Genomic DNA, 15,044 nt, shown 5'->3' with positions numbered 1-15,044 from the left:
TCAGCGCATGCTCTCGCCCTCTCTCTCCCTGAGGACCCTTAAGGTCAGAGGAGCCGTCACAGCGACCCCAAAGAAAAGGGTATTTGTGTCTCTTGTGTGGTTATCTTGTGCAGCCCAGTCAGCCCAGTTCAACTGGAGTGACCCCTGAGCCTTTTAGTCGCGAGAACAGAACCCGGCAGGTGTGCACCACCACGCCCGGTCGGCAGCCCCACTGTTAACTAGCAGATCTCGTCTTCATCTTCAGTGGCTCTCCCTCCTCTTGCCCCTGCCACAGCGGGATGAGTCCCATCAGCACTTAGAACAACTGTTAGATAACTGCTGAATCCCTACCCATCACAGGACGTAAGTGCACATCGCAGCTAGGTGATGGTTACTATCTGCCATCGTCTCATGATTATCGACACAATTTCAACCACTGTTCCAACAGACTATGTGAATATTCCTTGGAAAAATCACAAATTAACCACAAGAGGATCTAAATGGTGAGTCTGCCCTTCCAGGTCAGGGTAGGGTGACGTGCACCGAGGGATCATCAGGGCCCAGGCCAGCCAGGCGGCTAGGTCCTCCTGAGGATGGATTCAGCCCAGCAGGCTTTCTCCAGCCCAGTCTCTGACAAAGTGGCTCCGTCCATCGCGGAGGGACTTGAACCTTCTTTCTCCTGTGCTGGTGGGAGTCCTCCTGCCCCAGCCAGCCCAGCTGCCTCCCTGCCTTTCATTCTCTTCCTCTTCCTCCGTTGGTTCAACAGTCCTGGAGCAGGTCCCGTGAGCTTCGAGTACTGACTTTGGGGACCACTGGTCTTTTTAATGAGTGTATAGTTTTGCCTTTTCCAGAATATCACAGAGATGGAACTGCACAACGTACAGCCTTTTCAGACTGGCTCTTTCACTTAGCCACACGGGTTTAAGGCCCTTCCATGTCTGTTCATGGATGGAGAGCTCATTTCCTTTTTATCACCGAGTAATATTCCACTGCATGGAAGTTCTAGTGTTGGCTTACCCTTCACCTGCTGAAGGACATCTTGGTTGCTTCCAGGCTTTAAAAAATAGGAGTGAAGCTGTTGTGTGGGATTTTGAACAGACATGCTTCATCTCATTTGGGTAAATAACTCAAGTGACGCTGGGTTGTATAAAAAGAATACGGCTGGCTCTGTAAGAAACTGCAACGGCTGTGTCACTTGTCACTTTCACCAGAGTTCCCGATGCTCCATACCCTTCCAGCTTGGATGCTGTCAGATTTTTCGATTTTAGTCATTTTAATAGGCAGGTAGTGACATCTCATTGTTTCAATGTGCATTTCACTCTATGTTGTTGAACACATTTATGTGCCACCTGTAAGTCTTCTTTGGTGAGATGTCTATTCAGATCTTTGGCTCATTTTTAAATCAAGTTGTTGTTTTCTTACGGCTGAGCTTTAAAAGTTCATTGTATATAAGTCCTTTATCAGGTGTGTTTTACAAATATTTTTTAGTTTGAAGATTTTTTTTCACTCTCTTAACATCTTTGGCAGAGGAGTGTTTACTTTCAATCAAGTTCCACTTATTAATTTTGCCCCCATGGGTCATGCTTTTGACATTCTGTCTAAATGATGATCACCAAACCCAGGATCAACTAAATTTTCTCTTCTGTTTATCTTCTAAAAGTGTTATAATTTTTGCATTTTATATTTAGGTCTATGATCCACTTTGAGTTAATTTTTATGAGGAATGTAAGGTTTGTGTTTACTTCTTTTTATGTGGATATCTAGTTGTTCCCACACCATTTGTTTTAACATTTTAATATTTTCTGCCAACTTACCTTCCAATTATTTGATTCTCTCTTCAGCTGGATTTACTTGCCGTTAAACTCTAATACTAAGTCCTTAATTTTAATTTTGAGTTTTTCAGATTGAGAATTTCTATTGGGTTGTTTTCCAAATGTTTGTATAATTTTTAGTTCTCTTGAACATTCTTCAATCTATTGTTTTATCTTCTTAACATAGTAAGTATATTTAAAGTCTGTGTCTATTCATTTGAACACCCGAGGCATTTGTGGTAAAGTATAAAAAATATCTGTACTTTTTATTTTTCTGCTAGCTCTTGTTTTATGTCACATTATTTTGTCATACATCTTCTTTATCTTTGGTTTTGTGCTGGATATTGCTCTGTGTGTGTGTGTGTGTGTGTGTGTGTGTGTGTGTGTTGCTGGGGAATGAACTCAGGGTCTCATGTATGCTATGCAAGTGCTCTACCACTGAGCAAAACCCTCAGCCCCAGACATTATACTTTTTTTTCTAATTTGTATTTTTTAGTTGTAGTTGGACACGATACTGTTATTTTTTTTTTTTTTTTTACTTATTTTCATGTGGTGCTGAGGATTGAACCCAGGGCCTCGCATGTGCTAGGCAAGCACTCTACCACTGAGCCACAACCCCAGCCCCAGATATTGTACTTTTAAAAATGTTTGTGGAATCCTGAATGACTTAGGGTTACACCTGCTTCTCTCAGTACTTGTGGGCACCTGCATCTGGTAGTGAAGAATTACTAGATGAAGTTCTAGAAGGAAGTGAAAATTTAGATGAACTTTGATCCAATTTTATAGCGTGAGATTTCCTGGATCACACAGATAACTTACAGCTCCTTGGCAATCCATGTGAGGGCTGATTTACTTTTATTTCTCATTCATAACCCAAGTCTGAATCTCAATCCATTTTGCCAACCAAAAGAACAAGAAGATTACCAAGGACCCCACCTCTGGCAGAACAAGGACTCTAACACTTCTGTCCCCCGTGGGTCTCACATAACTGTTGGCAACACTACTGTGGCATTTATTCCTTTGAAAAGTACTTCCCAAAATACTATGTTAATCCAAATTTTTACTTCCTTTTAGAACTTCATCTAGTAATTCTTCACTAAATTTAGAAAATCTCCAATGCCATTAAGCACAGGTTTTTAAACAATTTCTCTACTTCTAACAATCCTTCCAGTGGGAGAGGTGACACTGATTACCTAATCTAATTTGTCATTTCTTTTTTTTTTTTTTTGTATTGGGGATTGAACCCAAGGGTGCTTACCCACTGAGCAACACCACCAGCCCTTTTATTATTTTGAGACAGGGTCTTGCTAAATTGCTCAGGGCTGCACTAAGCTACTGAGGCTGATCTAGAACTTGCGATCCTCCTGCTTCAGCCTCCCAAACTGCCGGGATTACAGATGTGTACCACTGTGCCTGGCTCCTAATTTGTCATTTCTGACTGCAAAAGTCAGAACAAGAACTTTCATCCTATGAATTTCACACATATTTTGTCTCTGTGGCTTTTAATACAATTGATTTTATATTATCGTGGGCATGTATTCCTACCTCCATTATAAGGCTAAGATTGAGTCTAATCTGTGCAGCAACTGTTCCTGCCTGGAATAATTATTTGTTAGATCAAATAATCCTGTCTTTTCTGATGTCTTTGCTGATTATTCATGCCCAAATCACATTGTTTTAAATAAATTTAAAAAAATTGTTTGAGTTGGGGTCTGTGTCGCCCAGGGAATAAAGTCCTGGCTCAAGTGATCCTCCTGCCTCAGCTTCCTGGGGAGCAGGGACTACTGGCCGGCACCACCAGCACCAGCACAAATTCCATTCTTCTATAAGCATTGTCAAAAGCATCGTTCCTTTTCCTGTTGGTTTGCAACATCCTGTGTCATTGTAAATGTTATTCTATTGCATCATGTATTTGAATTCAAATCGATCTTTATTCTTTCCAGATGTGCCTTATAGTGCATGTCTACAATACATACTTAAAATACACATATTTTGTATGTATTAAATATTTAAAAGCTATATTAACATGACAACAGAACATTCATTTCATCTCAAAAATTTTGTGACACTTCTTAGAAACTCTCGTCAAGAACACTTGGCAAAACGGAGGTTGCCAGCCACAGGCTAGAAAGTCACCAGAACACTTCTGTGTGTAACATGATAGTGATCTCGCAAAAACATTTTTGTGCCTCTTTTCAATTTCAGTTCTTTTTCTTCACTTAGCAGCAGTATATGGAATTGTTCTGTATTTTCCTGCTCCCCCGCCCCGCCGGCCCCCGTGGGGAAAGAAGTCAATATCATGAGATCGATGGTATGTTTTGAAATTTCTGGGAACCCGTGGTAAGGGAAAGAAGGGCTACATAAGGGGCATGCATCTATCAGAAATAAAGATATTCTCTAGGTTGCAAATTTCATGGATAATATTCATATCAACTCAGGAAGAATTTATACTGGTCCCCAGACTTGGACAGCATGCCTGCATGGTGCATACTTCTATAACAACATATCTCCTCTTTCTTAATGCATCTCAGAGCATTTGTTCAAGGCATACCTTCCTTGTTGGAGTTGAAAGTCTTAATGCCCAAGGTAATTCCCCTAAGTTGCCTTTAGTAAGTACAAAGCATGAAATAGCATTTTAGTGGGTTTCCATAATCCAAGAGCTATAAACTGAATTCTCCTTCATAACCCAAGGGAAAGTAAGCCTTGCCTGTCTGGATCCCACGCCCTCACCCAGCACTCTTAGACTCTGACCACTCATCATGTGTAGGAATAGCCTGTCCTAATCTCATCTCAAGAACTGTGGTCCTCATTAGCATCATGGGCTGGACTCTGGTCACACTTCTTATTTTTGGTGCCAAGTGTCCCTCTGAAACTCAACAGAATGCTCACTGGCAACAAAATCAACCTTCAATCACTCAGACGCTGGTCACCTCTGAAGATATTAGCTTACTTAGCAGGGCACAGAAAGGAAAGCCTGCCCCATCAATATCACCATTAACGTGCTCTCATTCTGAGATGCCGTTTCTGTCCTTCTGCCTTCTGGTCCCCACCCACTCACCCTGAGAATCCTGCTGACCCTGTGTCCTCATCAACAAAACAGAACAAGCACCTGAGAGGCCAGTCTGAGGACTAGGGCACTCCTGCCGAGAACGGATGTGTGGGAAAGTCTCCGTAGAGAGGCACTCCAGCTGGGCGCTATTATCAACATGAGTTGTCTGCTCATGGCTTTAGTTTCAATTAGAATGCTACTTTTTTTCTTCCTAAGAAGACAGGTAGGTAGCATATGTTGATTTTTGTTTTGGGTTTTTTGTTTGTTTGTTTGTGTGTTTTGTTGGAACTAGGGATTGAACCAAGGGGCACTTAACCACTGAGACACATCCTCAGTCCTTCTATATTTTATTTTGAGACAGGGTCTCACTAAGTTCCTTAGGGCTTAGGCTGGCCTTGAATGGGTGATCCTCTTGCCTCGGCCTCCAAAGGGATTACAGGAGGGCGCCACGGCACCAGGCTCTTACATGTGGGTTACTGCAATGAGTTAAAGACCCTACATTTCTGCACACCAAGCCAGTACACATGCCCAATTTCACATCCGAGCTTACCTTGGGAGGTTTCCTTAATGATGGAAAGAAAAAATTTCAGCGGCAGAGATACAGAGGGTGGTCAACACAGCAGCCACATCAGGGGACACAATGAAAGAGAAAAAAACAGAAGGTAAATTCAGCACCATGGTCACAGATCTGCAAAACACTCTACTTCCTGAGGCTCAGGGGCCCATCCAAACACATCCCTGCCTGAAGGAAAGGACTCTGGAATCTGTTCACAGACATAGCCTACACGTCATGAACTTCCCCTGTCCGGGTTTAACAGAGCAGATCCAGACTGTCACTGGGACGCGTTTTTAATGATTCTAAGAAATGGCAATGGATGAGCATTGCATATTGTCCAACGCTTTTAAATCAGTTTTCACATTTAACATTTTTCTTAAAATTGGCATTGATATATATGCATTTTTCCTTAACAAACCATGATATATTAGAGTATTTCTCATTTGAAAAGCATGGTTCTAAATGATGATCTTCACCAATTTCAATTCTGAATAGAATAGAAACTTAAAAGCCAGTTAACCCCTTTCACTGTCAACAAGCACACATACATACACTTTGTACGATGACCATTTTTCCCTGTTCATGACTCCAGAAGCACTGAAACCACACCTGGAGGGAACTCGGATGAGGATCAGGTTTTCAAAGACACAGAATATCAGGCTGTCTTGCTTTGTAAGTATTTTCCCATGCGCGAAACCAAGGAGCTGGTTTTAGATTTCTAAGGTGGGGGTTCCTACGGCAGTTCTTGGCCCTCTGGATGTCATTCTTGGTCAACCTGTGATCATCACCGTTCATCAGCTGAAATGACTATTTCCCAGGGCTTTACTCCACCCTCACAGGGACATCGTCACAGGGACATGACAATACATTTCCCAGGCAGAAGGCATGGCACCTTTCCCCATCCTTGGGCTGGACAATCCCGCAGAGCTCAGCAGCAGGGGAAATGCCCTCTGACCCCACAGTCAGGTGGACATCCTCCATCTCTAAATGCAGAGAAAATCACAACATTCCTATTGTGGCAGAGCTGAAAAGCCATTTTCTTGGAATTCCATGGGTTAGCCAAGAGGAAACGGGCCGTTGGGCCTTACGTCATTATCTTGGACAAGCACAATGGGAACGCAATTTTTTGTCTTCAGGTTTTTTTGGTCTAGAATAACTGGTATCCGGCAAGTCTCAACATATTCGTGTGTCTATCCCTTAAAACGAGATAAATATTTATAGATGTTGGAGTAAAAAAATGCATGAGTGTTTTTAATTCTAAAAAGGTCAGGAATTTTCATTCTGTATACAAAGTCTGAGGTTTTTGCCAAGAAAATTTCCTTAAGTGGAACACTGCTCTGGCAGGCATCTGCTCAGAGCAGGTAGGAGGATAATGAATACCTCACGCACTACACGCTTTGTCCCTGGGATGGGGATTGAACCCAGGACCTTGTGCTTGGGAGTCAAATGCTCTACCACCAAGCTACACCCCAGCCTCGGCACTGTATTTTTGACTAGGACTTTTCTCATTTTGCTTGCTTTATGTAACAAAGGAAGGAAATGTCACTTGGGTTACAACAAAGCAATCACCTGAAACGGCATGCACCATGTCAGTAAGACACAGTCGTTCCTAGGAATCTATGAGGGGTTGATACAAAATCCACAGATGCTCAACTACTTTACACATAATGGTGTAATATCTGCATGTAACCTGTGTGCATCCTGTATAATTAAAATCATCTCTAGCTTTCCTAATATAATCTAAATGCTCTGTAAATAGTTGTTATGCTGTATTGTTTAGCAAATGATGACGAGATTTAAAAAAAAAAAAAGGCACACTTTTTTCCTTGAATATTTTTGATCTGTTGGTGGTTGAATCTGAGAATGCAGAACCCACAGGTGTGGAGGACTGATTGTCTAGTTTCCTTTTAAGGTTTCCTGATAAACCACGTAATCCAACAGAGGTGGGACAGGCTAGCTAGATCCCCGGGAGCTCTCCAGAGTTCCTGTGTGTGTCCTTTACACTAGAGCCACACAGTACTTGTCCCCAGCAGCCAGGAAGCAGGGCTGGTTGGCAGCCAGTATCAGCACATTGATCTTGTTAGCTGTCAATAAAAAAATGATCCTTTCTTCCCTGACATTCTAATAGGCTTTTTTCATTCTTCTTAGAAAACCTAATCCTATTTCAGCCTTCTAAGTAGTTTAAAAGGGTACTCCTTTCACGCCGAAAGCACAACATATGGTAATAACACCACAATTCTGCGAGGGTCCTTCGTGTTTTAAGGACTGCTTATAACCAACGAGTGGGGGCTGGGTAGCAGGGAAAATGAAAACCGCGAGGCTCATCTGCTTCTCCCCACACGCAGTCAACATTTCCTTTAGAACAAGGCGTCCCATTAGAGCAGAGAGAGAGGCGGAGGGCATCACAACTGTGCCTTATTAACCGGCCCACCTTTCTTAAGATGTCAATCAGGTGATGAGCAGAAGTGGACTCTGGTTCTAAGGCAGAACCAGAGTCCACTGCCCAAATCCCTGGAGGTTGCACGTCAATCTTTGGTAATTGTGGAAAAAAAAAATTCCCAGTGTGAGTAGTTTGACAGCATAATCAAATACAGTTTGCTCTTCTTTGATAGAAACTCATATGATATTATAATGTAAAAATAAAAGGTTTCAAGGTTTCATGTATATGCAGGTAAACTATAAAAAGAACAGGAAGCCACTAGGAGGAGATGGTGCCAGTGCTCTGGGGCTTCTACATTTAGAAAATGAACCAAGTCCAGACAATCGAAAGAGGCTGAGCATTAGTTATTTAACCAGGAACATTCCAACCAGGACAGTTCAAATAAGGCAACTCCTCCAACTTGAACCAAGCAAGTAATTCCTCTGCTCAGCCTCAAGTTCACCCTGCAAATGCTTTCCCCTCGTGTTTCTTTGGTGGAGCCCCAAGCCACTTCCCCTGTGGAGCTGCACAATTCATGAAGCATTATCTGCATAAGTAAACTCTTAAATATGTTAATGTGCCCAAGTTCACCTCTTAACGATATGGAAAAGGAAGAGATGCAGACGAATCATATAAACACCTATGTGATTCCATACCATCGATATTAAATACAGTCATATACCAGAGTGACAGTTAAGTCCATGACAGACATACAGACAATGCTGGCCCCATAAGATAATGCTGCCCAGGAACACCACAGCTGCCTAATTTGTGGAAGCACACTCTATGGTGTTCAAACGAAAATGAACTCGCTACCAAGGCCTCCCTCAGAACATCGACTCTCTCAGCCTGTCCTCCTGCTGTGGAGTGCCCCTGCCTGGGTGTAGATTTAAGGTTGTGGCCCTTTGCTGATGACATCAGTCAAAGCCACATCCCTATTGTTGAGAAACCTGTGTGGCTCTGTTGCGGAGGGAGGCAGTGTTTCTGCTAACCAACTGTCTAGTAAACTAAGAAGAACATTCCTTCAAACAGACCTCAATGAATGACCCCAAGACGCAGGTGTGGTTGCTGACTCCTTAGCAAACATTTGACTGCCACTTGCTTGAAAAAGTGTAACTCCCGAGCCTTCTCGGCTGCCTGCTCTCATTCATTCTCCAAAAAGCCCTTGTTTTTAATTGCACAAGCCTCTGGAAGGGGAAGTAGATTTTTCTGTGTATGCCAAAGAAATAAACTGAAAACAACTTGATGTTTTCAAAGCCAGCCAAGTAATCTTGTTTGCAGGTCTCGGGATTTGGAGAGAAAACGAGCAGATGTGGCTCTACCCTGACTGTGGTACTACTTGTGCAAGACACTGAAGCTCCTCCCCGCTCCCAGGAAAGGAGGGTTGATCTCTCTGCACCAGGTGTATTTACCACACAGCTCATGCAACTTGCATGCCCCTGACCCTCTTCTGTCCCCCAGCTCTGCCTACCCCTCAGGCAACTCTTCAAGACCAGTTCAAGGCTCAACTCTGTCAATTCCTCAGCACTTGGCCCTCACTGCCTCTAATGCTCCAGGGTTCCTATGTCCCACAAAACAGCTTAGCGCCTGCTGGCACACACAGCTGGGGAGCCTTGTAGTCAAGTCTTCTGTGTCTTTAAAATTCAAACCCCTTGAAAACAAGGCCATTCTACACTGCTTTCATCACCCCTCTCCATCTCACCCTCTCAGCACAAGAACTCAGAAATAATATTTTGCCTTAGAGAATTAAACGTAATCCAGATGTGGAATTTACTTAGATCACCACCAGGGTCCCACAATTTTGGGGCAAGACTGCCTTCACTTAGCAGATAGGCCTTCAGAGGGACCAGGAGTGCTGCTCAGAGGTCAATCATGTGCTTAGCATGCAGAACCAAAAAAATCTTCAGAAAGCACAGACAACCTCTCATGGTTTATTTAAAAACAATATTCCTCTCGGCCCACATTACATACAGAGTTGATGTTCTATGGGATTTTAACAAAGGTCAACTAAAAAGTTCTGATGTCATTAAATTGGGAAATGCACTAAGCCCAATACGGGTTATTTGATGGCAGAGCTTTCTATGCTGATGTATGTCTCTGATGTCACTGAGTAAATGCAGCATTTCAACAGCAGCATTTCCCAACGTATTTGACCACAGACTTCTTTGAGAGTAACGTCTTGGAGCATATTTTGGGAAACACTTCTCATTGACTTCAATGGAAAACAACCAAAGAAGCTTTCATGAATGCAATGAGATTTCAAGTCTCTGCCAAGATGTGTCAATTTTGCAATAGAAACAATAAAATTCTGAAATAAAGTGATTAACAGCATGTTACTATTCTCACCAGGAGTTTTCTATTCAGTTCAAGTTTTATAAATCAAGTTCATTATTTGAAAATTCTGATGATTCAAAAAAAATGTTTTGGAGGTATAATAGCTTGTAAACATAATACAATAAAATTCCAATTTTAAATCATTATATTTCCTTTCTGCACTTGTATAAATCTGTCTGCCATCCACTAAGATTCAAGTTTTTCTTTTTCTCTCTCCCTCTCCCCTGACCCTGCAGGACTAGCGATTGAATACAAATGCACTCTACCTCTGAGCTGTATCTCCAGGCTTTTTAATTTTAGACAAGGTCTCACTAAGTTGCTGAGGCTAGCCTCAAACTTGCAATCCTCCCACTTCAGCCTCCTGAGTAGCTGGGATTACAGGTATGCACCAGTGAGCCTCGCTAGACTCAAGTTTCAATAATACAAAACATACCATCTCCACTGGCTAAACAGTGAAACCCACAGTAGTGACCCTCTACTTGGAACTGACCATAGCTCTAATGGTGTGTGTCCAATGCCTTACACAATTTTCATACAATAACTCTTGTGAAAGGAACCAACCAATCAGTAAGTTATCAACATTCCCTGCTCTCAGGCTTCTCTCCACTGTGACAAGTAACTGTGAATATGCTTCTGGTAAAGGTCTTGGCTAATAGAAAAAGACAATCAAATGTCAGCTTGAACCTAAAGTCTAAGATACAAAAAGTCTCTTGGTAATTGAGGTTTCATCATTTGATGAAGTGACAGGAGAATATTCAGGTAATAAACTGGGTTCTAACCTCCAGTCTGGGAAGAATTCTGGCCAGGGCACCAGTGGCCCAACCTGCTAGACAAGCAGGCCAGGACACAGACAGGACAGGTGCACTTGGAGTACCTGCCCCTCTTCTGCTCTTCCCTGAGCCCTCTCCAGCATTCAGCAGACACTCAGCAAAATCCACCAGTAAGCCAAATGACCCTCCATACCTTTACCTGAGGCACGGCCTTTTTGACTTTCACCTTGTATACATTCAAGTTTCTTTTTTCCATCTCTGAATTCATGTTGGATTTTTAAATATCTTACAGTAAGTCAACAGATGGCTGGGAGAGACGGTCACGTGAAAATCTACACCTTCCCAGCCACGGTCTGGAAGCCCTGAGGAGGGGTTACTTGCTTCTCAAGCCCTCCTCCCCATCCAGGCTCCGACCCTAATGGAGAAACCCCCACAGACACTGATTGCAAATATGAGTGCACAAAGGAGGACTTGTTGAACCTCTAACTCCTCTAATTCCCCTTTCTGCATAACTTCTGCATGACTTCAGGCTTCCTGAGGCGTCTCTCACCCTCTCACCTTATAGCTTCCGAATCACCCAAGACCGGTCCCTTTTACCAAAAAGTTACTCTGAACTCAGAACAGCAAGGGCAGGCAGGAGCAGGAGCCAGAGGTAGATAGTCCCGGGACAAACTCTGGAACATCCTACAAGTTTTCCAAACCACAGATCTGGAGAATTACCAGGTCCTTATTCTTATGGAGAGGAGGCACTCAATAATTGAGGTCTTTCCTTCTCAGTAAGTTAACTTTCTTATTAAAATAATCCTGGATGGGCACTTCAACAGGCCTTGCTCTCACAGCAATTTAGCAACATACAACTGCATGCTGTTCTGAAAAATGCAAAACAGAAAAAAGCTCCATCCCTGCTCTCCCAGGTGGAGGAGAGCAAGATTTAGAAGCAACGTTGACATTGTGAGGCAGGTGAGGTCAGGGAGCTGCCTGCATCTCAGTCTCTGCCACTCATGTTTTTATTTCAAATGAAGAGCCAGGAGGGAAGGTCAGCCCAGCCAACCGAGCCTGGGAGAAGAAGCGGGTGTGTCGGGCAGGGAAGGAGGTAGGGGTGTGCAGAGGCAGGAAGGACGGAGTCAGGATCCTTATTAGTCCTGGCTAATAAGCCAGTCACTGCCACCTCCTGAAGCTGAAAGTGGGGCCACAGGGTTGGGACTGATGGGCACAAAACTAGACAGAAAGAGGGGTGAGGAAGGGAACCCGCTCTCTACCTAGACGAATCTGCCACACCACCTGGCCCCGCCCTCCTCGAAGCAGGCTGAGCACCGGTGCCAGGCCACAGCTGTTTCTAGGCCAGAGACCTCTTCCAAGGCACTGGCCACTCTCTTGCTTTCTTTTAAGGGTCCGATGTCACAATGCTTTCGTCCCCCAGCATCTACTAAAGTGTCAGTCCCTGACTGGCTGGAATAAAAGGGAAAACAAAAATAAAAACTATCTACTACTGATTTTTCCAGAAGCACTGAGTTCAAGGACATTTCTAGTCTATAAAATGTTCAGGTCAGAAGCCAAACATCAAATACCTGTTACCGAATGCTAAAAAAAAAATTAAATAATTTGTACTTGCTTTTTAAAACTACATTATTTGTGGTGATCCTTGTCACCAAATCAGTGATGTTTTCTCTCCTGAAAGTTTTTAATATTGCTGCCTGTAAGCTGAGGGAAAGTACTCCAGAATAAAATTGCATTTCCTTGTAACTAACTGGCTAATAAAAAAATTGCAATAAAATACAAACCTTGAAATAAATACTCACGAATAGACCACAATAACTATTGGTATCACATAATGATGTTCCTGTGGCTTCTATTTCCAAAATCAAAAAGGCTCCACAAAGCAAATGGAGTGTCACAATTCACATGATGTCCTTTACGTGATCACTGTCCATCATAACTGCTTTTCTGCCTTTTTCCTAAACACTGCCCAGCAACCCTGGATCGTTCCTCCTGACAAACAATCCAGCCGACCCCAGCCGGAGCTCAGGGGCACAGGCAGGGAAGGCTGCGTAGAGCTTGCTACTTGTCCCTCCTGCTCCTGAAGGCCATGCCTGGCCACTTGTCCCTCCTGCTCCTGAAGGCCATGCCTGCAGTTACCATCCATGGAGCCACGAGCTCACACCAGGTGACGAAGACAAAATTAACAGAGGAACGTGGCTCTGGTGTGGTTTTTTTGTCCCATCTTCAAAAAAGTATCCTGTGTGAATCTTTCCCAGTGCTACAGCAGGGAGTTCCAAGTTCATATTTAAAAATCCAGAATGCAGCACCTCTATAGGTCACCCTCAGGACACAGTGTACCCACCCCAGCCTTGGCCACTGCTGGAGACCTGACTCCAGGTAATGTGCCTTTGGCTACCTGGTTCTAACTATGCAGTTTCAGTTTTATTTCCTAGATTAATTTGCGATTTATGTGAGATCTTATGTCTAACCATAAAACATGCTGCTGCATAACCATGGTGTAGAATTGTACAATGATGATACGTTAGACTTTTCTGCATTTGGCAGAACCTGACCTTGTGCTCTTGAGACAGTTTCTTGAAAGCACTGATGGTTGCTGAACAACCTTAGGTCCCTGTTGACACCCACCAGTGGCCTTTCGTGATAGCCAGTCCAACACGGAGGTCACATGCAGGAACACAGAGGCCAGACTGCCCACTTCCATGCTGCCTCACTCCCTGCATGACGCAGCGTGACCTTGGACATGGCATGGAGCTGGCGGGAGGGTTAAGTGAACTGACACAGGGAAAGCATTTACAGACGTGAGAGTAATAGAGAGTAGGTGTCAGCCACCTACTTTACCTACAAACTCTGCCCAGAAAACCTCCTCTCCATCTGCACAGAAGCACCTGCTGCTGCAGGGCCCGAGACCCCTGACTCAGCAGCCCACTTGCTCTGTGCAGTACAGATGCCGACTGTGCAGAACCATCTAGTTTCAAGGTCATGGTAAGTCAATCACCAAGGCAGGAAACTGTGTCTCTCATGAATGACCTTTTAGGAGGTGTGATGGCATGTCTTCCCCATTCCCTGTGAAGGAGACTGCCAAGGCCATGTCTGCGACCCAGGTCACGCTAGTGATGAGCACTCCTGGCAATACTGCTCTTTAGGTTAGGAAGTGTAAGACAGCAAAATAGCAACCGTTTAAATCTAACCTACTGAGCAGCGGTGAAGGAGGGTGTTGTGGTTTAGATGTGAGGTGTCCCCCCAAGGCTCAAGAGTGAGACAATGCAAGAAAGCTCAGAGGTGAAACAATGTGTTAGGAGAGTCTTAACCCAACAGTGTATCAAGCCACTTGAATGGATTAACTGGGTGGTGCCTGAAGGCAGGTGGGGGTGGCTGGAGGAGGTGGGTCACTGGAGGTGTGCCTTTGGAGTTTATATGTTGTCCCTGGCAATGTGCTTCTCTCTCCCCTTCCTGGTGGCCCTGTCCTCAGCTGCTTTCCTCCACCACACCCTTCCACCATCACGTTCTGCCTCATCTTGGGCCCAGAGCAAGGGAGCTATCTATAGACTGAGACCTCTGAAACCAAGAGCCCCGAAGCAGCTTTTCTTTCTCTAAAATTATTCTTGTCCGTTCTTTTGGTCACAGCAACACAGAACTACTAAAACAGAGGGACCTACAGATCCATTCCAAATTACACCCACCTGTGCTGCAAGGGGGAAAAAGAATGGGTAGGAACAGAGGGGCCAACTCCTTTTGAACCCTCATGGGTGTGTGATCTCCCTGGGGTGCCCACCACCTTGTAGAGCTAACTCCACGAGGCAAGTCTGAAGCGTGGCTAAAAGGGCCAGTACTAGAATGGGCCAGATCAACCTCCAATGGGAAAAAAAAGGATTAAAAAATAATAATAAATAAAAAATAGGAAAGATTGACTTGGCAGGGGGAAAAAAAGGAAAAGAAAAAAGTTTTCACGGGTGGACACTGAACCCATGACCTCATGGGGCCGACGGTGGGATTAGCAATGCTGTCCCCGAGCCCACCAGAGCCTGTGCTGTCTCTGTGGCACCAGGACAATTCCGAGCGTACTCGTGCATCTCTGAGGAGGACAGAACTAAGGCTGCTGAGCATATTCTGTCCATTGCACCAGGCT

The 15,044-nt window shown here is 44.0% G+C and overlaps 1 protein-coding gene across 6 annotated transcripts in view; it reads right to left on the bottom strand.

Moving 5' to 3' along the window:
* KIF13A (kinesin family member 13A) overlaps nucleotides 1–15,044 on the bottom strand; it is a 180,101-nt gene that overhangs the window by 105,853 nt on the left and 59,204 nt on the right. For all 6 annotated transcript variants that reach the window (XM_081295321.1, XM_081295324.1, XM_081295325.1 and 3 more), the window contains exon 3: nucleotides 5,390–5,402. In XM_081295321.1, coding sequence (XP_081151447.1) covers nucleotides 5,390–5,402 — 13 coding nt within the window. The remainder of the gene's footprint in view (nucleotides 1–5,389; nucleotides 5,403–15,044) is intronic.

This window comes from Spermophilus citellus (assembly GCF_964194105.1).
Source record: "Spermophilus citellus genome assembly, chromosome: 5".
NCBI classification, from domain to species: domain Eukaryota; kingdom Metazoa; phylum Chordata; class Mammalia; order Rodentia; family Sciuridae; genus Spermophilus; species Spermophilus citellus.
The sequence above is the reverse complement of the archived record's forward strand: the minus strand, read 5'-3'. Positions and strand labels throughout refer to the sequence as shown.